We start from the raw sequence: 27277 nt of genomic DNA, 5'->3' as shown, positions 1-27277 counted from the left end.
TTTTTATATTATTAATCCACACATTTATACCTCTTACCTGTACTTTATTGTAACTAGATTATGTACCCGCGCGTTGCGCGGGATTTTAATTCAATTTTTTTTTATCAATGCGTATTTTTAATATAAATATAATCATTCGAATTTGAAGAGATTTTATTTTAATCATTTGCATTCTTAGTCCAAAGTTTAGAAAATAATTATGTTGTTCACTACATTTCTCTTGTTATCTTCGATGATTCACTCGTCGTCTCTCGACACCTACTCTTTTTTCACCATCTAATGAATCACATGTAATATATTCGACTACGAATTGGTTCCCAAAACAGATTATATCTATTTGCTATTTACTATATTTCAATATTCAATTTTTTTATAAGTTGCATGGTCTTCTTCATTTAAGTGAAAGTTAAAATATATTGGAGAGATATTTGTCATGAAGTTTCTTTAACCATGATTTGGTGCATGTGAAATTGATTTATTGAGAACAAATCTCATTTATGAACTCATTTATAACCACATACATCAGATTTCAACGTCAAATCTTGCACTTTTATCTTGATCGTTTGAAAATAATAAAATTCTCATTTCACATATATAAGTTGACATATATTATGATTTTAGATAATATTATTAAATTTGATTTTTCTAAAATGTGTAACTTACAAACGCATATAAAATTATTCTAATTTTAAAATTGTTTTTCCCAAAAACAAAATCTTCTTTATTTCTAAATAAAAACTCTTCGATCTACCATTACTATCACTACTCTAAGTTCCAAATATCATTCTCAAATATTATTCTTACAGTTTTTTTATTGATTAGAATATTTTATTTTTATTTGTGATGTCCAGAATAGTTTTTTGTTTTATTTTAAATCACCTTAATTTTTTCAATCTTTGTTAATTTCCTAAACACTGATTAATATTTAGTTTTTCCTTTTTGGCTATTCATTTGTTTAAAAAATACCATTGTTTCAATTTAGAAAATGTTAATTGTTTATATTATATTATAATTACAAATAATAATATATAGCACATACTCAAATTTTCTTATATTTTAATCGGTATCACAAATTGATACTTTAACATTACCAAATATATTCTCAAATTTTAATTGTGTATTACTTTTTATTTTAAGTAAGAACCTTTAAATTTATTAATTTTTTTGTTTATTATACTATATAATTGTAATTCTCAAAAATAATTAAAAAAAAAAAATCAAATCAAATAAATGATATTAGTCACGATGAAAGTAAAAAACAACAATAATATCTAATAATATGAATTTAAGCACAACTACAATTTAGAAACAATTAGAAAAATACACGTATCATCAACCGGTCTCATCATCAACCACATAAATAAAAACATTAAAAAAAATCTTAAATTGATAATTATTTTTTACACAAACTCATATACTATTTTCTAATATATAAACCCGCGCATCGTGCGGGCCTATTTCTAGTTTATTATAATTCCAATGACCACTTTATTTTGTTTGTTTTTGCACTTACAATGTTTGTGTACTCGTTGCTACGTTGCATCATGTCTGGTATAAAACATCAAAACCATAGTTTTTTTTTTTATCAAAACTAAAAACTATACGAAACTTATGTGAATTTTAAATTCTTATATATGAGTTTCCAACTTAAAAGAAGTTGATATTAAACGTATTGGTTAATATTTCTTGAATATTATTTTGATATATATCTTCGACGACATAATAACTTCTTATTTATATCTTAAATTAAATTTCCTTTTAGGATCACAATAAAACCCTAACAAGTAACAACTGAGCTATATAACAGACATCTCGTACGTCTGGAACGTGATTGTTAACCCTAAAATTAAAATACGTATTAAGTTTTTTTTTTTTTGGCCTAATAAACCAATAATATGAAAGATTCTTAAATTGATCGACTTATCGATGGTATTTAATCTAACTTCAAATGAATGCTTATAGATTAATAGTATTTGAATAGTCAATTTTCATCTGCGGATTGAGAAAATATCATATTTTTGGTAATCATGCACATTTTCTCAATATATATTATGATCAGATTACCTAACAATCTCCATCTTAATATTGTTTGGTTGGCTGATTACTTTTTCTTTAAATGAACTGGCCAGGCCAATCTAGATCTTAATATAAGAATATATACATTTACAACTCTTTAACTTAATTATTATACTTACAGTATATGGTTAACGGCCGGAACCTTTTACAGCCAATTAAAAAAAAGTCACTCTGGTTCCGAATTTTCAAGGTTCATTAGCCGACACCTTTGTCCTTTTATAACCTTTTAGCACCCTCTCTTAATCTATCTACTCTCTCTTCTTTGATTTAATTATACCTTCACCATATATGGTATCCTCTTAATGCCTAATTTTTTTGTAACTGTCCCCAAAGAACCTAACAATATTCTGTAAAGTTTTTTTTTTGAATGAAGATTTTTCTGTAAATTTTATGATAGCTTTTGGAATATAATTAACATTAAGGTAACCCAACAAAGAAAACAAGTCACTAATATGTGTATACCTTGATATCGTACGTAATCGTTCTTCTTTATAATATTTCAGGATGATCAAATCGAAAAAGAAAAAGAAAAAAAACTAAAAATAAAGCCGCATATTTTTTTTTGCAATTTAACTGTAAACACACGAAAAACTAAAATGAGATAGTTGTTTAGTTAATCATGCATTAGTAATATTAGTATTGTTTGCAAAATATATTTTTAAAAATCATGTGTAACTACATTTGCATATGCGTTCAATTCCATGGAATTCACAAAATCATGATAATATACTCACTTGGAATGTCACAAAATCCATCGATGAGACTCATGAGAGAGAAAAACTTTCTAAAAAAATACTCTCTCTGTTTTAAAATATAAAACGTTTTGGAGAAATTTTTTTAAAAAAAAATATAAGTCGTTTTCAAGTTTCTATGCAAGTTATATATTATTTTAATATTTTATGATTATTTTTGTTATGCAGTCTCTTTTATGAGTGGTTGAACTTTTAAAATATATATATTCTTAATAGGCATGTTTTTAACTAAAACTTCTTATATTTTGAAACGGAGGGAATAAGAATCTCTCCTTAATCAATAAAATAATAATAATAGATATGGTCTTGTTCTTGGACCGGCCAAAGAATCTTAGAGTTTATGGCTCAAGATATATAACTTTCTACATAAAACGAAAATCGACACATTTGTTTGTTCCAGCGCATCGTACTAACAGCATCTAACAATGTTAGTATAGTAACGTTACATATGTTGCTCTAGACATGACACGTAACACTTGAACCCTGGCAAACCCTTAACAACTAATATATTGATTGTTTTCAGTTTTCACGTATAGTCAATGTTAATCTTCTAATTGTGTTTGGACGTGGTCCTGAAAGAGACTAAGCACCCTTCACGTCCCTTTATCCAATTTCGGTTTAAGTCTAAATGAATGGCTGGTTAATGATTAAAGCTTATAACTTTAATAAAATAGAATTGTAGTAGTCTGATGATGTACTAGCTAGCATAGTCGTATTTTCATGTTAATCGATGTTATTAGTCGATTACGTACTACTTAAATTTTCTTCTTTTTTACCATAAGTCTTATCACATCTTTTCATTGACTGCTGAGCTTATATATATTTAGCTGGGCAGAGAACTGGATTGCAAGAAAATTAGAAACTTGACATGATAAAGCAGTAGGTAAAGGAACATTGATAAACGTGGTCCAATATCTCATCCTCACTCCTCAGTACATAATTGGTTGGACACAAAAGCCTCTAGTCGATAGATTGTTTTCTTCTGCTTCATCGTTATTGATTCGAATCTTAATCAAAACTATAGGAAAGTTTTGCATCTTAATAATGAAAATTCTAATAATATATATCAAATTGCATATGATAAGTACTATAGCTATAATTTACTTTTATTAATCATATCATTGCATGGCTTATCTTATTTTCTTTGTTGATTTAATAAAGGGGGTTGTTGCCCACGCGCATCTTATAATATCACCCCTAATTAATATGTGACTGAATGAATTGAATATTAGGCTGGATAATATCAGCAACATAAATATGACAGATAAATTTTGTTCTCCAAATTTTGCAAAAATAGCGAAGCACAACAAAAGGCAATACGATTAACTCTTTCTTTATATCTATGACCACTATTCTTTTTGTTCTCCACTCTATTTTTTTTTCTTCCCCAATATTTACATATGATCATCTCTCTATTACTTTAATTTCTTGTAGAGAGAGAAAGAATAATACAATAAATATCAAGAAATTACGAGGAAACTGTAGCGTTGTCCTTTTCAAAGCTATGCCCTATTAGCCAAGGGGACCTCTCTATTTCTATACATCTTACTCTTCAATTCCTATCAAAGTCATTCATAGTTTTAAATTTGAATTGAACTACAAAAATGCATCAACTTAGCTTACAGATAATCTTCTCGGTAGATAAACTTGCAAATTTGCAATGCGACTAAAATGATTAATGGAGCATGTAGTTGTTTAGTTTGGAGCATAAGTTAACTTTTAAAAAATCTCTCACAGTCCATTTTTTGTTTGTTTTGTTTTCTTTCTTTCAAAAGCCAATAATATGTATTATGTAGTGTTCATTACTTTTAACGGCAAACAATTTGTTTTAAAAAAATTGACTGAAAATCTTACAACCAATTTCATAAAAAATAGTCTAATAATTACACCCGTAACAAATCAACCTTTCAGTGGTCTCTTAGCTCTCGATTCTAACCTTCCAATTTTGTACCCTAATCTATGTCGTCACACTATCGTTTGAATTGACCCACATAAAATAACGATCGAAGTAGTTTGTTAGTCGTTGTTTGTGGGATTAAACTATGATTTGGCAAACCCACTTTATGGTAGTAGTTTAATGTACCAAATTAGCTTATGAGAATGATGGAGAGTTGGTGTATATATATAGAGAGATATTAGCATATGATAATGAAAGAAGAAAAGATGGGGTTAGGGTAAGGACCACTTTGTAATTGTATACTGAAAAAAACAGACTTGCACTTATTTAAGTCTTGTTAATTTAAATGCCCACTCGATGCTACTTTCTTTTGTCCATCTCCTTAAACCCTCTTATCCCACTAGAGTCTTCCCCTCCTTTCAAATGCCGACGCCAAACTCTATATCTACCCTCATGAATTGTAATTGCATCTCAAAATTAAAAAAATCATCTATAAAGTTTTTCTAAACTAACCATTTACAAAAAAACAAAACTTGTAAATATCTATCCAATCTATTCGCAGAAAAAAAAAGAGAGAAAAAACACTGGTGAATATAATATATATGGTATAAATAGTTTGATGAATGGATTGGGGCAAGGGCAGGCCTGGCTTTTGCTCGATCCATCGAGGTGTGTGTGAGGGCAAGACAAGAAAACGTAGCCTTTAAAAAATTAGGGTTTCTTTGTTTTCTTTTCATAAAGAAACTGTAAAATAATATAAATTTGTTGTAGGTTTTTTTGGACCGACGCGATCTGCGTAGAGTCACTCGTGTTAAATAAATTAAATCGACCATTATTGAATATAAAAGAGATATGATAATAATACATATAAGATCGGTCGCCATCGAAGAGGTAGTGGTGAAGTAGAAGGCGGTCCATTTTTTTTTTTGTTTAATTTTAAAATTTTTAAAATGAAGAATCGGTGGTGCGATAATGGCAACAACATGCTCCAGTTGTCAATTTGCCCCCAGAGTCTAGGACTCTCTTCTCTCCATCTCCCTCTCTCTCTCTCTCTCTAGCCAACCCTCTCCTTTATTTAAACAACATAATTGGTCTTTAAGCATGCATCTTGAAAGTTCATGTGCCAAAAAAGAAGAGGAAAAGTTAATGCTTATTGCCCTTATCCAATTCCTGAAATTTAGATTCGTATAGCCAAGATTTCTATTTTTTCATGTTTATTGTTTTCAATAGTATTATTTTATTCAATCTATATATGTTATATATTATGAAGAATTTATTTGTTTAAGTTCACCCTTAATTTTTATAGTATTCAACATATAGTCGATTAGGTGAAAATATTATATATAGTGGATTCAAATTTTATTTGAATTTACCGTCTGATACATATATGGATCATTCCTATATTTTCGAATATATCATTTTTCATAATAAAGTGAAAATAATAAACCGTTTTCGAAATAGTTTCAAATTTTTATTTCCTGTTCTTAGTAAGGTTTATATTTTTAAGTTATTGTTTATATATTACAACTAAAAGCAAACAAACAAATGAGTGATAAACTGATAATGATAACAAATAAATTGATGAAATATAAATGCATATATATAAGGTGGGGTCAGTTTTGTATGGAAGGATGGATACAAAGGAATCAAACCCCTCAGGTTGTCTCAACTCTGAAGGCCAAAAACACTATTGAATTTGGACTTTGGAGGCTTTTGTTTGCAAAAATTTGGATTTTATATGTATTTATTGACCTTATAAAATTGTAACTTTATATTATTACACTTTCATAGGTTATAAAATAATGTATTAATTGACTCCATGAATATAAAAGGGCTCTGCAGTAGCAGCGAAAGTCTGCTTCCCCCTGCAGCTCTTATATATTCACATTCATTTTACTGTTCACACTCTTAAATCTTCATAACCATATATACACACGTACACATGTCGGACCATATTTTTAGAAAAATAAATCGTCATTTAGTTGATTATTACAACAATTATAAAAAAAAAATTGGAGTGGAGTAGTGTGGTCCCTAAAAGAGGGAAAAAAAAAAAAGTGAGGCCCAAAGTAAATACGATTATATATAGATGATAAATCCAAAAGCCCATTCTCTGTCTAAATATGTGCTACTCATGTTTAGTCGCTTTCTCATTTGGATCCACACTATCTCAATATTTGCCAACTATAAATCTGTATGATGTATATCTCTCTCTATTCACTGTACCTGTAATCTAGTGAATAGAGATCTTTCGTTAGTTTTTTTCTTCTTTAAAGTCGATTTTAGCACGTGTCGGTTTATATATTGGTTTTTGATTGGTTCGTATACACTTGTTATAGTTTTTATTCCCTAAATTCTAACTATTTTATATGAAATTAGAGATGGTTCTAATGGAATGGCCCATCTTATTTGGGCCGGCCATTAAGTGGAAAAGTCAACACCATGCAATAATCGAAGATTAGGCAAAACTGCGTTTGGCATCATATCAGTTTCAAATTATACAATTGAACAAAATTGCAACATCACAAGGATAAAAAACAAAAAAAAACTGCAAAAGCCGATCATATGATTGAGAATATTTAAAATAATTATATGCGAATGCTGCGAAGAATCATCTCTTCGCGTAAAGAAAAATAATTAATGTGGTGATTGTTCATCTCCTCAACGTGTGGAGAATATACTCAGCGTATAGATCCCTGTAGATTTTCACAAACAATGCAGATTTGTTGATATATATTCAAACAAAGTTTGCGATTTTAGGGTTTAATTAGGGTTTTGTTAAATCTTACATGGAGTACTGAATTGCTTCATGTGCACTCTCTGATGGCAAGAAATCGTTGACAGCCACTTCCTTGTTCTCGTTCTTCTTATCTAAAACCAAACTCGATTAATTAGGGTTCTTTAATTTGAGTGATTGTTTTTTTTTGTCAGATGTGGATAGAAAAAGGATCTTACAATCTTCGAAGAAACGGCGGATTTCAGAGAGACGATGAGGAGCGAGTTGTTTGATGTCTGTGAAATGTTTGTACTCTGGATCATCAGCACATACGGCGATGATTTTGTCGTCCTTCTCTCCCTGAAACGTTCACCGGAGAACAAAAACTCAGATTTATTTGGCATTAATGCAGGTTTTGATCCTTATCCAAAGTTTTTACTTTTAGATCAAAGGAAATTTTGGATTTCTTGAATTGCAAGTTTGATTTTGATGATTTCTTATATATGCAATATCAATTTTTAAAAGCTTGCACTTATAGATGATCTCTAAGAAAGATCTATGCAATGTGTGGTAATTGAGAGGAGAAACCTGATCAATCATGGGCATTAATCCAATGGCTCTAGCACGGAGGAAGCATCCGGGAAGCACTGGTTCCTACACGAATCATAAGCTCACTCACGTTAAAACACAATGTGGTTAATGCTAATGATCATGATTTGGTGAAAACAGGCTTACCTGCATAAGGACAAGAACATCAAGAGGATCGTTGTCTTCACACAATGTCCTGGGGATGAATCCGTAGTTGTGAGGATAAACAACGGACGAGTACAAGATCCGATCAACCTGAGATCGATTTCAATGTCATCAATATCATAACATATAAAAGAAAAGAAGATCACAATCTGAGGGATTTCACATTACCTTGATAAGACCGGTCTTTTTGTCTAGTTCATATTTCACTTTGCTTCCCTTTGTGATCTCAACCACCTGACAAGAGAGTCTCTCTCGTTAACAGACCAAGAGAGATAGATTAAAGAGGGATTATTTGGGTTGTTAGGTTAGAGACATACCACATTGAAGACCAATGGAGCTTCAGGACCAATCTCAAGGTCGTGCCATGGATGTGCAGCTACTGATCTCCTGGATAGTGTTGAGAGAATCCTCTCGTTCAGTTTTGGAACTGGACGAGGAGATTGACTCGATTCCTGAGTTTCTTCATATGTTTCTTCACTCATCTATGATGATCACATCAATCAATCGCAAAAATTAACAGACTTATTGATTGTCAAGAAGAAAACAGAGCATTTGGAAAGATCTAACAAAACCAAGAAACAATTAGAGAATTAGTATTAATTACCTTTGGATCTTATTTCGTTTCAAAGGGACAAGAACAAATGTAAGTTCTGAAAAAACAGAGCTACGTATATATTTATACGAGAAATCAGAGTTTAATAATAGCACAACGATTTGGTCAAAATCGAATTTGATGATTCCAGAGATATTCTTTCTCAGCCTTTCAATTTCTTTTTCAGAATATTCAATATTTAATTTGTTTAAAAATGGGAAAAATACAAAACATTGTACTTGTTTATAGTGTTTCTTCTTGCTCTTTGCCTGCACGTTGTTATAATCGTGTATTCCAATCGCAGTCACGATTTTGTTTTTCAGAACACGATCTAGTAATCGAGAAAAAAAAAACGTTTCTTTACTCTCAAGCAAAGCGTTTTAAATTTACATACTTTCAAAACAAAATTCACTTCCTCTGTTTTTGTTTTAGGTCTTAGGGAGATAGATAGAATCAGGAGACATAGAAATCATCTGAAGCAAACTCGAATTCGAAAACGTTTCCTCAATTCCATCTCTTTTCTTATCGCAACCGCCTCCACCGTTGTTTCCAGCGATCTGCAACAGCTCTCTAGCTGCATCAACCATTCCAAATTTCCCATCACCACCAAACAAAACGCACCGAGTCGCGATATCAGCTACTAAACCAATCTGTTCTCTAAAAGCCACAGGCTGCTCATGAAAATACATAGAAGGATCCACGATTTCTTCAAGCTTACCGCTTCTAATCCTCTGCAACGCTTGAGTCACTGTCTCTTCTCTCTGCTTTAAACCAGTCACAATCTCTAGAAGCAAAACCGCGAAATCGTACATACTAGTATCAATCCTCTGTTTCCTCTGTAAACCAAAACCTGTGACTTTAGCTTGAAAATCTTCGTCTAAAAAGATGTAACCAGAAGAAATGTTGTTGTGTAGAATCGGTGGATAGTTCTCGTATTGAAGTAAAGCGAGTAAACCAGCTACTTCAGCTACAATGTTAACTCTCTTGCACCAATCAAGCCCTAGACGCAATCGGTCTCCAAGTGATCCGTTTACCGGATACTCGTAAACAACGAGTGGGTTATATCCAATATCCATACAGAAACCTATGATTCTCGCGAGGTTTCTATGCAAAACCGCGGATAGATGATCGATCTGAGACGAAATCTCCATGAATTCAATCTTGTTTTCGCAAAGAACCTTGTGAACGATCACGCGTGTTCCGTTTGTTAAATTGCCTGAATAGATTGTTCCAGTTTTCCCTTGTGTGAGTTTCTGTGAATCTTGAAACCCTTTGGTGGCTTCATCTAGCTCACTGTAAGTGAAGAGAAGAGACGAGTCTTGTTGTAATCTTTGCGAAACGAAACACTAGTAGTAGTTGAGGTAGAGATATCGAACTGCTGGTCTTTGTGAGTTGTAACAGGACGTTTAAGGAGACAGAAGAGAGCTAACAGTGAGCCAAGTATGAACAGAGGAGCCAAAACACCTGCATATGATTAATGATTTTAGCAAGAAGTTTTGTTCAAAGAAACTTTGAATTTATTCAGATAAGATTATCTTAAGTACCGGCTAAAACGGTGAGTTTCTTCCCGTTGTGTTTCTTGATCTTGCATTTGCCTCCATATAATTCCTTTCCGTCTTTATAGCAAGCTGTTATAACAGTAAATCAAGTAAGTTGCTTGTGACTCAAGAAACACTTGTCTGATAAAACTAGGGCAAACTGAATTACTGAGCTAAATGATCTGAATCAAAAACTAAGTTTTTTTAGTAACCCAACGAACCATATTCATAGTGAAACTGATATTTTTATTTATTGTTTAGAATAGTAAAATAAGGTTACTTGAAACGTACTCTGTATCCTACACGAAAAACATGAAAAGTAGAAAAAAAACTCACATTTTAAGCAACCGGTGCCATGGACGAAGCCGTCGCCGACGAAGCCATCACGGCACACACAACGAACACTTCCTTCAATAGCCGTAGCGTTAACAGTTCGAGCCTCACGATCACAAATAGCCTCCGACGAGTTTCTTGGAATAGCCCACTCCAACTTAACGCCTCGATTTCCTCTGTTCGTCCCTCGTGGAACAAACCACGAAGAGAATCCTCTGCATCCATATTTACTAAAAACAGAGAAATCATCGCCTGCACGCCACGCGCTGTGATCGGACAGAGGGTAGCAACAACCGATATCTCCGCCGGAAGTTTCATCTTCCTCTCTGCCATCGCAACCAAAGAGATCGTTGGTTTCGCAACCGAATTTACAGAGAGAAGAATCTTCACAGTCATAAAGACCGATTACGTTTTCGAAAGAGATGGAGAAGAATTGGTTTGCGGAGAAAGGGAAAGAGCGTAAGTCGTTGAATTGGCGACAAGAAGGAGATGAAGGGAAGTCTACGAGGAGACCGTCGGTGAAGAACTCGATGATTCGGTAACTTTGGTGGTTTATATGAAGAAACAGAGTGGATGAGTTTGTGCAGGAGAGTCGAAAAGTGGCGGCGGAGGAGGAGGAAGAGAGGTGGAAAGGAAAGGAGACTGAGAAGTTTCCACACTTTTCCGGTGAACGGAGAGCGTCTGGCTGAGAGAGAGAGATGGAAGTTAGGGTTTGGAGAGTTAAGAGGAGGAGAAGAAGTAGAAACAGAGCAGAGGAAGAAGAAGGAAGAAACAGAGGAGGCATTTCAGGTTTTCGGAAAGAACAATCAATGAGTAAAAGATGTTTTGTATATAAATGTTTAAAAGAATATTTAATACTTTGTATGAATGCATCAAAAGCTACATTCGTGGGACTTGGAATTATGAAATTTTCGTAAAATTTTTTTATTTGGGAATTGTGAAAAAATTGAATATCGACAAGCGTGTGTGCACAGTTGTTTTTGTTAGAAATCACTTGGTTTCCGAATTATTTGGGTTTTTAAAAGACAATTGGATATTGGACCCAAAGAGCGCGAAAGAGATATGCCACGTGTTGAGATCCTGAGGGATATACGTGGAAAAATGGAGGGTGGAGATGCGAAGTATAGAGATATTATAGAAGTTGGGGAATAGTAGACTAATGGTCCGTTGAATAGCTAACATTTTTGCACCATTGGACCTCGAGCTCTCCTATTTTTACTCCAAAACGCTACTCTCTTTGTCTTGATCAATTTTCATAAAATTTACTATTGTTATTGTTACGTATCCGTATAATACTAGAAGAAGTATGCAAAGTTTTTTATTTGAATTGAAAGAAAGATTGATTAAAAATTACGTAATGTGTCAGATCTAAAGGTTAATCGTTCTCTCCGCAACAAAAACTTGGGGACTCACGTTACGATGCACTATCGTTTGGTAAAAGCGAGAAATACAATCATACACTATCTCGGCTTATAATTATAGTTATAACAGTTCAGGATTGGTTGACCTTCGTTACCAAACGTCATTGGGCCTAATTAGTTGGGCTCATGGCTTCTTCAATTCATTCTCTTGCAGCTCCTATGCTTGACATTGACGGTACAGAAACAATATTTGAGCAGTAGGGACTTGCATACGGCAGGATTGGCGGGGCAAGCAAAATTTGAAGAAATAGGAAGTTGGACATAAAGATTAAACAGTTTATGCTTTGTTGATAATACAGAGTCAAATGTTACAGGAAGACTATGGACAAGGAAACAAATACAAAGGCCTCAAAAGACAAAGAAAATGTACCAGTGATCTTGAAAATTTAAAAACAGAGTACAAACAGAAGAGATGAAAATAGAGTTTCATGTCGAAGCTTGAGTTTCCAACCGCATCCGTTTGGGGTCTTTCTGTTCCACATGAATGATAGGATTGGTGTTGAGGATTCTACTTTCTTTGGCTTCCATGGAACATCTTTTGTATGGTTTGAAACCTGTTCTTCCTCTACTTATCAGCTTTGAAGCATCCAATCCGATTCCGAGAAATCCTGTGTTTCTCTTCTCCTCTTGCTCATCAACTGGAGTTAACTGAGCTGTGAAGTTAAGATCAAGTGCCATTGGATATCTTTCTTGTTGTTGCTGTTCCTCCTCTCTGTGTTCTTCTCGATATGTAAAGCTTTGCGGTAATACCTCTCTGGAGAAGAGAGCTTGGAAGGCAATTCGACCCTGAATGTACAATATCAAGTTTCAACAGACTAGTATGAGAAAATGATTTGAAATAAAGGAAGTTAATCTTTAGTCCAAGTAAAGTACCTCGTCAGACACAGACTTCCAAGGATCGGTTATATTGGAGCTGATTCTACTGCGGCGTGCATTGGACTCTGAAGTTTGAGGATTATTAGTGTCTTCATTCATTTCTTTCACCTCACCCTTGGTGCCATCCTCTTGCCTCTCTGATGCATCCGCCTCAACATCATCACTACTCGAGGGAGTGTTTGAGCCACACGAAGACCGGTCAACTTGTTTTCTGTCTCCTGCTCCATCTGAACCCTTTGCATCACTCTCAGGTGTTACAGAAGGATGCTCATGACAATCTGGTTTACTCTTCTTTTCAATCTCCTCTGAGACCAATGAAGATCGACCCTTTGATGCCTCAGAGTGTTCTTGCTCTCGGCTCTGCGCAGAAACATGCTGTAAAGTGCTTGTTTTTGTGTACTCTACATCACCGGATGGTCCAAAAGTAGATGGAGGATGACTAGTGAAACCACCTGAACTAAGAGGAGCACATAAAGGTAACAATCCATTGGCAGCCCACCAAGCACTTGCAGCTGCAACAGTGGCTGCAGCCATGGCAGCCAGATTCGGAGGTGAGTTCCCTTGAACTGGTGAGCTACCACTAGAATCGGGAGGCCAAAATGATGAGGCGAAAGTTGCGGCAGTATAGAGAGCCGGTGTTTGTAAAAGGGTTGACATTATATGATTAGGAAGCGACTGATAATCTCCTGCAACAATGTGGGGATGACTATCTGGCTCTGAAGGAGGATGTGATAGAGAACTTGTTATTGAGCTCCCCAATGGCATTAGCACAGGGATACGCATCGGATAAGTCTGAGGTCCTTGCTCATTATCGGTTTCCAGAGATTTTGCATTCAAATCACAGTAATTCTCTGAGTTTGACTCCTTTCTTACCCTGTTATTCTGACTTCCCTGTTATTCCCCCAAGTTTAGTTTTCATAAAAAGTACTAATCGTCTTAAAACCTCAAATAGCTATGAAAGATTGATTTTTTACCTCTTCCCGTGAAGGCAAGAACTCCCGGAAAGTGCTTGCGTTTGATGTCTCTATAGAACTTTTATTCATGGAGGATGCAGCAGAGAGGTACTGATGAGTGAAACAATCTGAACAGTTGTCTTCCTGCAGATTATTATTCTCTTCAGGCTTTGATTGTTGTCGATCTTCATTAGCCATCTAAAAACAAAGCACACAATCTGCATTAATAACATGAGGAGCAATATGACACACTACAAAAAGATGTCATTGACCATGAAAATCACCTCAGGATGCGACACTTTTTCTGATCCAAGGGACTCTTTTCCATCATTCACACCCGCTTTTAACATCGGGATACTTCCACTTCCCGTCTTTCTAGGATAAGGATTGCTTGGTTTACGCTTAGGCCGTGGAGGAGGAATAGCTATGTCTAGCGCTTGACCCATAGCTACACCTTTAGATTCAGCCTCTTTCTCTACCTGAGAGGATGAGAGTAATCTTTTTACCCTCTAGACAAACGCAAAGAAACAAAAATCTAATGAAATTAACAAGTTTAAATGACAAAACTAGAAAATCAAAAATGGTTTACCTCTATGGCTTATCACAAGGAACAATAAACATATTCAAATGGTTCACCTTGTGGGACATAAATTTCTAGGACTAGACCACTACCTCAGAGTAGATAAAACTTTCAAAAAGGCACAAGTTGATCTCCCCTGACTTTCAAGAGAAACTAACATTCTTCTGAAGATGCTATGTACATGTTTGTGGATTAACAACATATAGGTATAAACCAAACAAAACGATTACACTCTCATAATTTCTCCTACTATGACTTCTTGCTCATTACTAAACTCTAATACGTAATCTATCTCCTGACTAAAGCAAACGAAGCAGAAAACTTGTCTGGCTTCAATTAGTCTTAACCATTAAGCCAATGAAGATGAGAACAGCAGTTCAAAATTAACCGATTTTACCTTGGAGAAAAATTTCTGAGCGTGACTTCTTATCTGAACAGCAGTTTTTGTTGCTACATGTTCTGTCCAATTGAAAAAAAAAAAAAAAAAAAACAAAAGCAAATCAGTTTGAAGAAGAAACAAAACAATAAAAACCTCTGCAAACACAAAAATATATAAAGAAAATAAAAAATAAACCTTCAATCTTCTGCCATGCTCTACCATAAAGCCTCAAAGCTTCAATGAATCTATTATGTTCTTCCTCAGTCCACCTTTCACGTTGCTTCGTTATCGTATATGGCTTCCGAGTCTATATCAAGTTTCACTAAATTCTCAATCTTTTTCACCTAAAACAATCATTTTCCCCTAAAATTTAATTTAATTACCTTAATAACCAGATCTTCTCCAGACGAATTTGTCTCCATCACTAAGCTCCTCAAAAGCTATACACACAACTTCAGATCTTCTTCTTTACAAAATTCCACTAATCCACAAAAAAAAAAATAACAATCAAGCCAAGTTTTTCATCAAATTGAGAAATAAGAAAGACCATGAGACAATAAAAACCAGATTTTTAAGTACCTTTAGTTTAGAGAGATGATAATTCAATGAAAGAAACAAAAATCAGCTTGGATTCGATAAAGATCCCATTTTTAAATTCAGATTTCGTCGGAGAAGAAAACAGTAAGAAATCGAGAAGGAGAAGAAGTGATTTGCTTTTGATCAATGAAACAAGAAAAAGAGACCCGAAGCTATGGAAATGGAGAAATCTCAGCCACTATAATTATCTTTGCCCTCAAACTTATTTATTTCTTTTTATTTATTTATTTCGAGGCTACCAAAGAAACTGCCATATGTCAATATATTAGTGGCTGATGCGATGATTCAGCTTTTCCTGAATTTACTTTCTTGTCCATCTTAACCCCAACTTGTTCACAACCTTCTCTGTATTCTAGGCCACGAGTTCAGGGACTACCGGAAAGGTTAAAAAGGTCAATTCGTTATAATATCTTGATATTGTGGGACCTACTTAAAGATCGTTAATCTCCCCCACCAGTTTATCGACACGTGTCTTGTACACTAGAAACATCAGTGGACCCGGGAATCTAGACATCTACTTCTCCAACATTCGAACGCGCATCGTCGTGCGTTTCGCCACACGCGCTATATTCATACTCAAATTAGACCGAAAGTTATCAGGCCCATATTTTTATATTGGGCTTAATTGTTTTTCAGACCTATAAAAGGCTTTGTTCTTTAATTTACGAGTATGTCATGGAAATTTGTTGAGTGCCTATGATCATATTTTTGTAAAGTCAATTTGTAATCTCGGTCGATTTTTCAGACCATGCATAAATGGTAAGAAAGTAGAAAACAAAATGGAGAAAAAGTTTGAAAATTTGGAAAATGAAATAAAACATCTCATATATAGTCTTGAGGAATTTACAACACTTGACATAAATGGATGATATTTTGAGCTAAAAAAAGACCAAGAGACAGAGAAAGAAAGGATGAAAATTATTTAGTTACAAGAAGGAAAGATTGAAGGAAGGACGTGGCCTTTGTGTTAGATTCTTTTGATATCTATCCTTCATTCGAATTCATGAATGGCCCCCCAAAAAGGCTCTTCTTCTTCTTCCTCCTCCTTTGATTCAGCTGCTCCCTAATATGTCTTTGTATGTGTTCTTGACCTTCTCAAACAGAGCCTCCCTGAAAGCCACAACATACAATTTCCTCGAGAACTTGAGTCTTATTTTCTCAATATTACTACATGAAACCAAACACAGGCTTAAAGCATTATATCTAATCAGGTTATAGAGAATTGGTTAACCTGTCTGGTTTGAAGACCAGGTTCTTGTAAGTGAACCACTGCCATAGGAAAAAAAAAAAAACATAAATAAACCACAAGTTAAGGTCCATCATACAAATAAACCACAAGTTAAGGTCCATCACACAAGCAACTAAACAAGTCCTTTACAATTGAAACTAGTCTTAAGATTCAAAAGACTCGTGAGAAGCAGTAATCCATTTATGATATCATTATCATATCTCCATATGAATACACTCAAGTGCAGAGGTTCGGATTCTCAAATCAGAGGACTAATCCTAAATCCAAAAGTGATTGAAGAATCATTTATACCCTCAAAACAGGTTCACTAAAGCTTGGTTCAAATGTTACAAAGACAAGATGGTAGAAGAAGAAACTCACTCCTGTGTAACCGATGCCTACAAGTTCAAGAACACCAGGAACCAATGGAAGCCTATCGATTGCCTGTTTCACAATTACAAATTTTGGAATCAAATAAAGGAAACTTAACACTAGGGTTCAAAGAAGAAAGTGTTCTTGTACTCACCGAAATCATTCCAGCAGATCCCCAAAGAGCCACTACACCAGCAAAGGCAAGAGAACCGATAGCGTACTTGTCCTCCACTTTCTCCCACTTCAATCCAAAACAATCAAATTCAGTTCATGGCACCAAGAAACAAGAAGCAGAATCATTATTACGAAGCGTATAATAAAGTAAGAGTTTTTACAGCTTCTTGAGCAGTCTTGACGATTTCAGGTAACTCAGTAGTCTCAGCTTCGGTAGTAGTGGCAGGAGCTTCACCAACTTCAGTAGTAGCTCTCGTGACAACGTTCCTCACAATCTTCCGACCTAAAATCAGAAACCCATTTCGAAAGTTTGCAACTTTAAACTCGAAATCGACAAATTAAGTGAAAAAGGGACTTCAGATTTATGGAAAACGAACAGTAAGCAGTGGCTTTAGCGGCGCGGCTATGAGACTGAATCGGAGGAGGAGGAAGTGTGGGAAGTGAAATACACGACGGAGAAGAGGCGGAGGCGGAGGCTTGCCGAGAAGGAGGAGCTCTCGAATCGATGATGGTCGAAGAGGAAGAGACTGAAAGGGAAGCCATAGCTTTTGAGCTTCAAGCCTCAGAAGAATCTCACAGAAACAATTAGGTTTATTATCTTAAAGATTAATGGAGAGAGAGCAAGTGTTGAAAGAGTGAGTGAGTTTTGGGGATTGTGGAGATGGTTTCTGTGTGACCAGTCGGAAACTATTCGACCACTCGTTTTGGGTTTCCCGATCAGGATAGTGCTGACGTGGCGGACGTAGAGACGATCTTAGAGTTTTCATTGGATTAGATAGAATTGGGGTTTTTGGCTCCTTTTATAAAATTAGGACTTTTCTACAAACAAAATTTCACTTCAATCCAAGTTTAATTTCACATTAAAATAGCCATTTTGGAAATTTATACAACTATTAAAATTTACTATACTCTATATAATCACATCCTAATACTAAATATTTTACAAATACGAAATTCGTCTACTTTTAGGGTTGGTTTTTGATAATAAATTTACATTCAAGATCATAATTCATAAACATGAGCGAATACATTGTTCTTCTATGCCTTCCATTATGATGACTGATGAGAAAACAGTGTACTTAGTTGAACAACATTAGTCAAATGCTTCTTTTTAGTTTACACAAAACCACATCATTCATGAAACAATTTGAAATGTTGCGACTTGATTAGAAACATGAAACGGGCCTATTTTGTATACACACAAACACATATGGGCTTTTAGTCGTTGGGCTGGGCCTATCAGTTACTCAGAACTTTCAGACCCATACTCAGAAGTCAGAAAACTAAGATAAGATATTTATGATACAAAAGTCAAACCCCAAGAGAGAGGGCAAAAGCAAAACAAAAAGACAATAAAAAAGAGAGAGGTCAAACTTTCATTATAAATCAATCCAAAGTAGGACCACAAATTCTGTAGAGAGTAGTACCCTAAAACGAAAGTCAAGTTCCATGCCGAGAAGACTCCAATCACATACGACCAAATCAAGAATTTAATTTTCGCCACTCATGAAAACGAAGTTACCAAAGAAACGTTACTTTATTTTTACTTTTTGGACGTGTTTTAATTCGATTAATCAATCAGCTGTCGAAAATCTGACGAATCGCCGCCGTTATCTCATCAGCTGATCCCAAATTGCAGTCATCTTCCATCTGAGCATGACATAAAACAGAAAAAGATTGAATTTTTTCACCAATGTCGATGATTTTAATATGGGTTTTTGTTTGTTTGTTATATAAGTAAGAAGTACCTTGAGGTTGAAGGAATAAGAGACAGATGTATTGGTTGGAGATGTGATGTTGAGATGAAGAACAGTGAATCGAAGTTTCTCCAGCAATATGATTGATCTGAGAAGTAGCCCTTGTTTCCTCCTGCATTGAATTTTCAGATTGACGTGACTCTCTATCACTGTGGCTTCGATTTGGAGTTTGCTACTTTGTTCTTCTTTACTACTCGCACGCAACTTGTTCGACGAAATGTCCCTGAGTTCTGGAATTTGCTCTTTGTTATCATCACTCTGTTGAGTTCTCTTTTGTGCTTCAAGGGATTGCAAGTGTTGCTCTAGGATCTTTACGAAGTCTATTGCTCCTCCTACTATCGACGCTTGGTCTCCCTATGGAAATTACAAACAAAATTAGTTTAAGGAAATTCGACATTTGATAAAGGTTGGAACTTTGATTTGTGGGGTTTTGTTGTTTATACCCTTTGGATGTATGAAGGTGGAATGATGGAGCGGAGTGAGTTCAGATGAACGTTCATTTGGCGTCTGCGGTTTCGTTCAACCGCAATGTGTGTCATTCTTTGACTCTCAATCTCTTCTATGTTTTTTGTTGGTTTAGTTCTCCTTCTCTTTCTCTTTTCTCTGGTCATCAATGTTGCCAAGTTGTTGTTTTTCCGCTTGCGTCTTGGATTTGCATTCTCTAGTGGGTTGAATGGAAGTTCTTTGCTTGAGATGGCTTCATTGGCCCCTTCCAAAGATGGGTTATGATAGTAGTGGTTAGTTTCAGAATGGATCGGTGAATGAAACTCTGGAACTTCATGTGGGAGATAGTTTTCGAGTTCCCAAGGCTTTTCAAGCGTCTGGAGAGATAGTAGTGCTAGAAAGCTTGGGTCTTTGAATGACAAAAACGGAGAAGGGTCTTCACTTTGTTGCAGCATTTGTAGGAATGGAATTGTTGTATCTTGCAGCAAGCTTGGAGTTGAGAGTTGGTCTTCCTCAAGGGCAAAGCTTTGATGATCCTCTACAGTTCCTTGAACTTGTAGGCTTCTTCTCACATTCAATTTTTGATCCAAACACTGCAAGAAAAGAAAAGCAGAGGAAGGAGATACCTACCAAGTGAGTAAAGAGAAAGTGAGATTGAAAAGAGAAATATTAAATTTGGGTAGACTAGTGTGGGTTTTGGTTAGTGGGTCAGAGTAGAGAAACAAAATTAGAATGAAAAATGGAATGTTTCAAAGAGAGGGAAACAGTTGAGAGCAGATTTGTTGGTGTTTTTGGTATAACAAACACAGATAGCATTGAATGCAACCAATGTGGACTCTTTTGGAAGGAGTAAATGCAAGTCCACATCTTTGAATCAATAGTTGAAAGAAAAGATTAGAAGTAAGAAAAAAAACTAAAAACGTTCCAAATTGAGATAAGATACATTACACAGAGCTTGTTTTGTCCTTGAATACTCCTCTCCATTAGAAAAGCTGAGCTCTTTTTCTTTCTCTCTCTAAGAGGACAATGATGGGGAAGAAATAAATGTGAGGAGTTTAATGAAGTAAAAACAGGAAACTCATGTAGTCACTTCTTGTTATGAAAGCTTCTGAAGCTAAAGCTGTTAGCTTTATATAGAAGAGTGGTCTTAAATTGCTACGAAGATGTTGAAGAGAAAATGGGAAAATTGAAAATGAGATATGAGAAAGAAAGGAAAGAAAACAAATATGAGAAGAGATGTTTGTTTGAGGACTGAAGATGAGTTGGTGAGAGGGCTGAGCAGAGCAAGAAGAGGAGAGAGAGAGAGAGAGAGAGAGAGTCTCTGACAGAAGAAAGGTCCCTCAGAGAAACATTATTGGCTGTGGCAGTTTTGTCTGGCAGCGAAGACAGACAATTGTGGGGACTTCTGTTAACACACGGAAGATGATGATGAAGAAGAAGAAGTAGAAGAAGAAGAGAGTTTCCATTGGTTTGTGTTCTTACATTTCTTAAAAAGCTTGCTTTTTGTTGCAACCCAATAGATAAAAATTGAATCTTTTGAAAGTCTCTTATTTAGTTAACCCGTGAATTGTGGCTTCTTATCTGCTAAACATGTAATTGTCGATGCCTTGGCTTTAAGGGTACCAACCAGTGTTTGCCTGTAAATATCTTTATTTTTGCATCAGAATTTTGTATTTACGAGCTATGTATAAAAAAAACGGTAAATAAAATTTCCCTTTTTAACCCTTACTTCTTTGTAATATTTACAGGATTCCAAAGAACTACAATTTGTTATCGATCAAATCCGAAATTTTTACCTCTTTGAGGACAAACAAGAACACAGATTCGATCTTAATAAGCTCACAAGAAGAAACCTTATCCATGTTCTCTCAATTGTGGTCTCTGTTTATCTCACGTGGTAAGTCTAACACAGCCAAAACAAGATCCAACACAAAAACTTCCCAGAAAACACGAATTAATTTGTCTGCATTCTAGAGATCTCGTTCATACTACTGTGTAATAAGAGAGCCAGAACCGCCTACAAAGTAAAAAAAAAGATTCAACTTTTACATAGGTTTTTAAGAATGCCTTGTGGAGATTTCATCTTTTACATTGTACTTGCTGATGTAACTTAAAGCTCTGGTTACTTACTCTCAGGACAAACATGGTCCACTTGTGACATATCAATTAAACCCCTAACAATCAGTCAGATTCTGCTTGTAACACAATCACAAGCCCTGTGACTCCTAGGAAGATAATGAATCTTAAATGAAGGCAGACCTAAGATAACGTATCTGTCCTAAGCAGTTGTGTCCTTTCACCCTTTTTGAAACAAGGACAAAAAGTTTCTTCCTTGAAGAGGAATAGTGCTTACTTGTGCTCAACCAAACGATGATGAAATATAACTATAACTATATAAACCAAAGCAGAGGAACACGAGAAAGTGAAAAATGTAGAAACTTTATTGATTTTATTGTTAATGAGAATGCTGATACAAAAACCCTTCATCAGATCTTACTTCGCTTTTAGCGCTCGATTTGTATCGTAACATGACTAATGTTGTACTCCCTGCGGATGTAATCAATTACCTTGTTGAGCACCATGTCTGCATCTGCTTCTGGTCTGATATTGACATGGCAAGCCAATAGCACTTTTCCCACTGTGATAGCCCAAATGTGAAGCTCATGAACAGCCACCACTTCTTCCATTTCAAGCAGACCCTTTTCGAGCTTTGTGGCGTCAATCTCTCTGGGTGTACTCTCCATCAATACTTCTAGAATGTTTCGAATCATGTTGATGGTTGTTCCTAGGACAATAACCGAAAAGACAAGTGTGCAGATCAGATCCACTATCTTCCATTCCGGGTTGTACCAAATGATAGCTCCTCCAATCATAACACCAACACTCTGGATGGAATCCCCAAGGACATGCAGATAAGCTCCTTGGACATTGATGTTTCTCTTTCTTTTCTCTTTTGCTGCGACTTGAGTCTTCGATTTGTCCAACAATTGCTCAGTCACATCCCCATGAGCATGATGCTTGTCCTCTCCATGACCATGACTATGGTCATGTTCATGATCATGATGATGGTGATGGGTAGTAACAGTCACCCCATGGCTATGGTTTCCACCGTGATTGTGATGGTCATGGCCATGGCTATGTCCATGCCCATGACTGTGACCATGATCATGCCCTAGCAGAACAGCCATTATGATGTTCACCACTAGACCAAAAGCAGCAACAAGAAACATGAGGAATCCATTAACCTCACTGGTCTCTGTAACAATTCTGATAATGGCTTCATAAACCAGAATACCCGTGAGCAACCAAATGAGCTGGATAGACACAAGAGCTCCCAAAATCTCAATCCTGAAGAACCCGTAAGTCTGCCTGGGAGTTGCTTCCCAGCCAGCAGCCCACAATGAGAAGAGGGAGATAGCAAAGGCAGCAACGTCAGAGAGCAAATGAGCAGCATCGGTTAATATGGCCAAACTATTGGCTTTAATGCCACCAACAACTTCAACGCTCATGAACACTAGACACAGCACGACCGCAATACAAAGCTTCCGCATAGAAGCAGAGCGTTCCTGAGCATCTCCGGAAGCATTCTTAGAATCCGAAAACCCACAAGGCGCTTCTCCACAGACTTTACTTGCCACAATAATTCTTTCTTCTTCCGATTTTCCTACATTAACCTCAACAATGTGACTATGGTGGGGACTTGAAGACTCCATCTGCATAAAAAAAAAAAAAAAAAAAAAGAATTCAGGGAAGATGAGACAACAACGAAAATCCTGATGGATCTACAGAACTCAAAATCAACAAACACACAAATAAGTTACCTCTATAATAAAGATAGAGGAAGCCCAATTCAATAGAAGCACAACAGTTTTCTGAATTTGGCAATCTGTTTCAATAAAAAAGAAAGCAAATTTATCGACAAATATCCAACCAAAGGACAAAGACATGTATCCCACATTCCCACTACTGCTACTAAAGGAGGAACTCGTCAAGCAAACACATACAAAGCAGTTTTAAAACAAACAGTGTCAACGCTTTCACACCATATAATAACCTGATAACTCAAAGAGTCAAAACCCTAAATTACCGATTCAAGTTTGACCCCAGTAAATAAACTACTGTACAAAGAGAATCAAAGTGTCACAATCAACAAACCCTAACACGAATAATAAAAACAGAGGCAAATACACTGATTCAAGAGCGTTACCAATTCTAAATAAAAAAAGGTGAGATTTTGAAGAAAACCCAAACCCTAAAAACGAGAGGAAGAAGGGCTCACCAGAAAAGAGTCGACGAGATACAAAAGTTGCAGAAATTGAAGATTCGGTGGTATATAAGAATCTCTGGAGACAGGGCCAAAAGAAGAAAGCTATTTAAAAAAAGATATGGGGGAGCTCCACCGATTTCATGAGATCCACCTAACCTTTTTTGGGTCCCCTTTCTCTCTTATCGATATCTCTTAATCGGAATCTCTTTTGTTGACGGTGAACATTACGAACACGTGGCCGATTTTTATGGACCGTAATATTTTCCTGTCTTTTTTTTTTTTTTAACCTTCGTACAATGATTGGGTTTCTTGTCTGACCGGTGAAATTTTGAATTCAAACCAATCAATCATGTCGCTTTTTTTATCGGTTTCATAGATTGGTTCGCAGAAGCGGTTTAGCAAAATAATTTGGGTTTCGTTTTCACTTATGAGGGCTTATTGAACTGTCTAAAGAAGAAAATTACTTTCTTAAAAATATTACTTAAGTGTTAAATTTCTTTCAAGGTGAATTTATTTTAAAATTTAGTGAAATTAAAAGATTTTTATTGAAAATCATTAAAAACATTAAAAAATTACTATTAAGTATTAAATCTTTATTTCATAGAAACATGTTGAATTTGTTAAAATACCAAAGCTTACAGACCAACAACCAGTGGCGGAGCCAGAAAAATTGTTTATAGGGGTCAAATTTTTTTATATAGAAAATACATAAGTTCATTAGAAAAAATAAAATAGCATCAAAATATACGTTTAAGAATTTTATCTTACTTTTAGTTAAAAACATTGTTTTCTTAAAAATACTAGTTTAAATGTTAAATTTATTTTAGAGAAATTGTTAAAAATGCCCCTTTTGAGAGTCCATTTTTAAGTTTGCCCTCTTTTAATTTTTAATGACCATTTTACCCTTATTTGAAACAAAATTAGGTCCACAAAATATAAAATATTTTTTGAGGGGAAAAGTGATCCTGCAATTTTCCCGCCAAAACACTTGTAAAAACCTTTAAAATACCTTGTAAAATTTTCCCGCCAAAAAATTTTCCCGCCAAAAATTTTTTTTTGCGGGAAAAGTGATTCCGCAATTTTTTTGCCGAAATTTTTTTGGCCGGAAAAATTTACAAGGTATTTTAATGGTTTTACGGAGTATTTACAAGTGTTTTGTAAGGTTTTACAATGTATTTTAAAAGGTTTTACAAGGTACTTATAAGGTTTTATAAGGTATTTATAACTTGTAAAACCTTATAAAAAACTTGTAAAACCTTATAACTTGTAAAACCTTATAAAATAGCTTGTAAAATCTTATAATATCTTATAAATACTTTATAAATACGTTGTAAAACCTTTTAAAATACATTGTAAAACTTTATAAATACCCTGTAAAAACCTTTTAAAATACCTTGTAAATTTTTCCCGCCAAAAATTTTCCGCCAAAAAATTTGCGGAATCACTTTTCCCGAAAAAAAATTTTATTTGGCGGGAAAATTTTTTGGCGGGAAAAAATTTTACGGGAAAATTTTACAATGTATTTTAAAGGTTTTACAAATTTTTACAAGTGTTTTGGCGGGAAAAATTGGGGGATCACTTTTCCCGCTAAAAAATATTTTGTATTTTGTGGACCTAATTTTGTTATATTTCCTTATATATTTATGATATTTTTTATTAAAAGAAGGGTAATTTAGTCATTTTGTACATAAAAGGGGTATTTTTAAAAATGGTCATCCAAATGGGGCATTCTTGACAAAGGATATTGAAAAAGGGGCATTATGGTGAGTCTCCCTTTATTTTAAGGTGAATTTACTTTAAATTTTAGTATAACTAAAAGTTTTAGTAAAATTCACATGGTTTTAGTTTAAAATATTATTATTTTTTAATTATTTTTTAAAATCATTATTATTTTTTAAGAATGAGCTTAAGTGTTATATCTATACTACTTGAAAACATTGTCGAACTTCGAACACCAAAGCTTACGGACTAACTAAGGACAGGATGCTTAGGCGCGGTTAGTTTTCTACGTGTTTAAAATTTAACACTTAAAGTAATTTTTAAAAAGTTTTTGTGAAATTCACATGGTTTTAGTTTAAAATATTATTTTCTTAAAGTTTAAGTGTTAAATTTGTTTTAAATTTTAGTGAAAATCATTATTATTTTTTAAAAATGAGTTCAAGTGTTAAATCTATATTACGTGAAAACACTGCCGAACTTCGAACACCAAAACTTACGGACCAACTAAGGACAGGATGCCTAGGCGCGGTTAGTTTTCTTTTGTGTTTAAAATTTAACACTTAAACTAATTTTTAGAATAGTTTAGTGAAATTCACATTGTTTTAGTTTACAATATTATTTTCTTAAAGTTTAAGTGTTAAATTTGTTTTAAATTTTAGTGAAAATCATTATTATTTTTTAAAAATGAGTTCAAGTGTTAATTCTATATTACGTGAAAACATTGCCGAACTTCGAACACCAAAGCTTACAGACCAACTAAGGACAGGATGCCTAGGCGCGGTTAGTTTTCGACGTGTTTAAAATTTAACACTTAAACTAATTTTTAAAAAGTTTTAGTGAAATTCACATGGTTTTAGTTAAATCTTAATTTAAAAAGATTAAATTTGTTTTTAAGTTTTAGTAAAATTAAACTTTTTTAGTTAAAATCATTATTAATTTTTAGAAAGTTAAACTAATTTAAAAAATAAAATAATAATAAGAAAAGAGAAGAGGAATAGCTTATCTAATTTGGTCGCAAAGAAGGCCCAGACAGCAAAGCCCATTCCAAAGTCAGCCCATCGTTCTTGTGTAGCTCTCTCGTGGCATGATCCACCACTGCTTACACGGCATCCCGTTTTAGACGAAGATCCTTTGTGACATCCACGGATTTTAATCTCTCTAGCCCATTTGGGGTGAATCAATTTTTGAAAAACCCCACTTTATTCTCACTACCCCCTCTCCTTCCCAATTTTTTCATAAACCAACTCTACCCTTTATCTTTTTATTCTACATTTAATTAAATACCAACACATTCTTTATTCAACCAATCACATACTTTCTCTCTCTTCTCTCATTAAAATTCAAACCTTTTACGACATTTAACCCTAAGAGATTTTTTTTTCTCTTTTTATTCTTCTTCTTCTTCAACAGCTCCGACGTTCTTCAGCAGCTCCGACGTTGCAGCTCCAACTCCGACGTGCAGCTCCGACGTTCTTATTCTTCTTCTTCTTCTCCATCCACCATTAAAAGATCCGTATCTCCTTCTTCTTACGATTCAAGCATCTCCAAACTAAAAGTGAATTCTTCTTCTTCTTACGATCCAAGCATCCACCATTGAAGCTCACCATTAAAGCTTACGATTTTGCATCTCCAAAGACATCTCTTCTCTTCCTCTTCTTCTCTTCCCACCATACTGTAAGGTAAGTATACTTGTTTTCTTAGTATAGTATGATTAAGTTTAATTCGTAGCTTGAATAGAGTTATTTGTTGAATATTTTGGGATTGTAGATTTGGGACAACTGAAACCACTGGGTACAACTAAGTAGAATATTAACGGAACCCTAAGTTTGGTGCAACTGGGACAAATATGTACA

The 27277-nt window shown here is 34.7% G+C and overlaps 6 protein-coding genes across 9 annotated transcripts; all 6 read right to left on the bottom strand.

Moving 5' to 3' along the window:
• Nucleotides 1-7183: 7183 nt before the first annotated feature.
• On the bottom strand, nt 7184-8887 carry LOC9316337 (soluble inorganic pyrophosphatase 3). The gene is made up of 8 exons (XM_021029224.1): nt 8799-8887; nt 8512-8676; nt 8363-8428; nt 8177-8284; nt 8030-8095; nt 7681-7801; nt 7515-7596; nt 7184-7421 (listed from the first exon to the last, which is right to left on the bottom strand). Exons 2-8 carry the CDS (start codon nt 8674-8676, stop codon nt 7379-7381), a joined length of 651 nt encoding a protein of 216 aa, XP_020884883.1. The 5' UTR covers nt 8799-8887; the 3' UTR covers nt 7184-7378.
• Nucleotides 8888-9132: 245 nt separating this feature from the next.
• Nucleotides 9133-12049, bottom strand: LOC9316336 (probably inactive receptor-like protein kinase At2g46850). Its single transcript, XM_021027637.1, is given in 4 exon segments — nt 9133-10096; nt 10099-10250; nt 10331-10414; nt 10661-12049. Coding segments are annotated over 4 exon segments (1899 nt in total). The 5' UTR covers nt 11442-12049; the 3' UTR covers nt 9133-9214.
• Nucleotides 12050-12333: 284 nt separating this feature from the next.
• LOC9316335 (protein CCA1) lies at nt 12334-15652 on the bottom strand. Of its 2 annotated transcripts, none has more exons than XM_002880222.2 (8): nt 15446-15652; nt 15250-15347; nt 15062-15173; nt 14885-14946; nt 14192-14386; nt 13929-14105; nt 12952-13845; nt 12334-12864 (listed from the first exon to the last, which is right to left on the bottom strand). In XM_002880222.2, exons 2-8 carry the CDS (start codon nt 15286-15288, stop codon nt 12505-12507), a joined length of 1839 nt encoding a protein of 612 aa, XP_002880268.1. In that variant the 5' UTR covers nt 15289-15347; nt 15446-15652; the 3' UTR covers nt 12334-12504. The 2 variants fall into 2 exon arrangements, with proteins under 2 accessions (XP_002880268.1, XP_020883297.1); XM_021027638.1 differs by having other exon boundaries at nt 15250-15349; nt 15453-15652.
• A 602-nt stretch (nt 15653-16254) lies between these two features.
• Nucleotides 16255-17900, bottom strand: LOC9316334 (protein CURVATURE THYLAKOID 1B, chloroplastic). The gene is made up of 6 exons (XM_021027639.1): nt 17615-17900; nt 17399-17520; nt 17218-17304; nt 17073-17135; nt 16695-16732; nt 16255-16573 (listed from the first exon to the last, which is right to left on the bottom strand). Exons 1-6 carry the CDS (start codon nt 17778-17780, stop codon nt 16516-16518), a joined length of 534 nt encoding a protein of 177 aa, XP_020883298.1. The 5' UTR covers nt 17781-17900; the 3' UTR covers nt 16255-16515.
• Nucleotides 17901-18509: 609 nt separating this feature from the next.
• Nucleotides 18510-21167, bottom strand: LOC9316333 (transcription factor bHLH70). Its single transcript, XM_002880220.2, has 4 exons — nt 20387-21167; nt 19438-20031; nt 18986-19348; nt 18510-18887 (listed from the first exon to the last, which is right to left on the bottom strand). The coding sequence occupies exons 1-4, from the start codon at nt 20420-20422 to the stop codon at nt 18816-18818; spliced, it is 1065 nt and encodes a 354-aa protein (XP_002880266.1). The 5' UTR covers nt 20423-21167; the 3' UTR covers nt 18510-18815.
• Nucleotides 21168-21859: 692 nt separating this feature from the next.
• On the bottom strand, nt 21860-24109 carry LOC9316332 (metal tolerance protein 1). Of its 3 annotated transcripts, none has more exons than XM_021028260.1 (3): nt 23718-24109; nt 23260-23324; nt 21860-23151 (listed from the first exon to the last, which is right to left on the bottom strand). In XM_021028260.1, exon 3 carries the CDS (start codon nt 23149-23151, stop codon nt 21943-21945), a length of 1209 nt encoding a protein of 402 aa, XP_020883919.1. In that variant the 5' UTR covers nt 23260-23324; nt 23718-24109; the 3' UTR covers nt 21860-21942. The 3 variants fall into 3 exon arrangements, with proteins under 3 accessions (XP_020883919.1, XP_020883920.1, XP_020883921.1); XM_021028261.1 differs by lacking the exon at nt 23718-24109 and adding an exon at nt 23646-23664; XM_021028262.1 differs by lacking the exon at nt 23260-23324 and having other exon boundaries at nt 23718-24105.
• Between the last annotated feature and the right edge of the window lie 3168 nt (nt 24110-27277).

Source organism: Arabidopsis lyrata (assembly GCF_000004255.2).
Source record: "Arabidopsis lyrata subsp. lyrata unplaced genomic scaffold ARALYscaffold_4, whole genome shotgun sequence".
Classification (NCBI taxonomy): Eukaryota; Viridiplantae; Streptophyta; class Magnoliopsida; order Brassicales; family Brassicaceae; genus Arabidopsis; species Arabidopsis lyrata.
The sequence above is the reverse complement of the archived record's forward strand: the minus strand, read 5'-3'. Positions and strand labels throughout refer to the sequence as shown.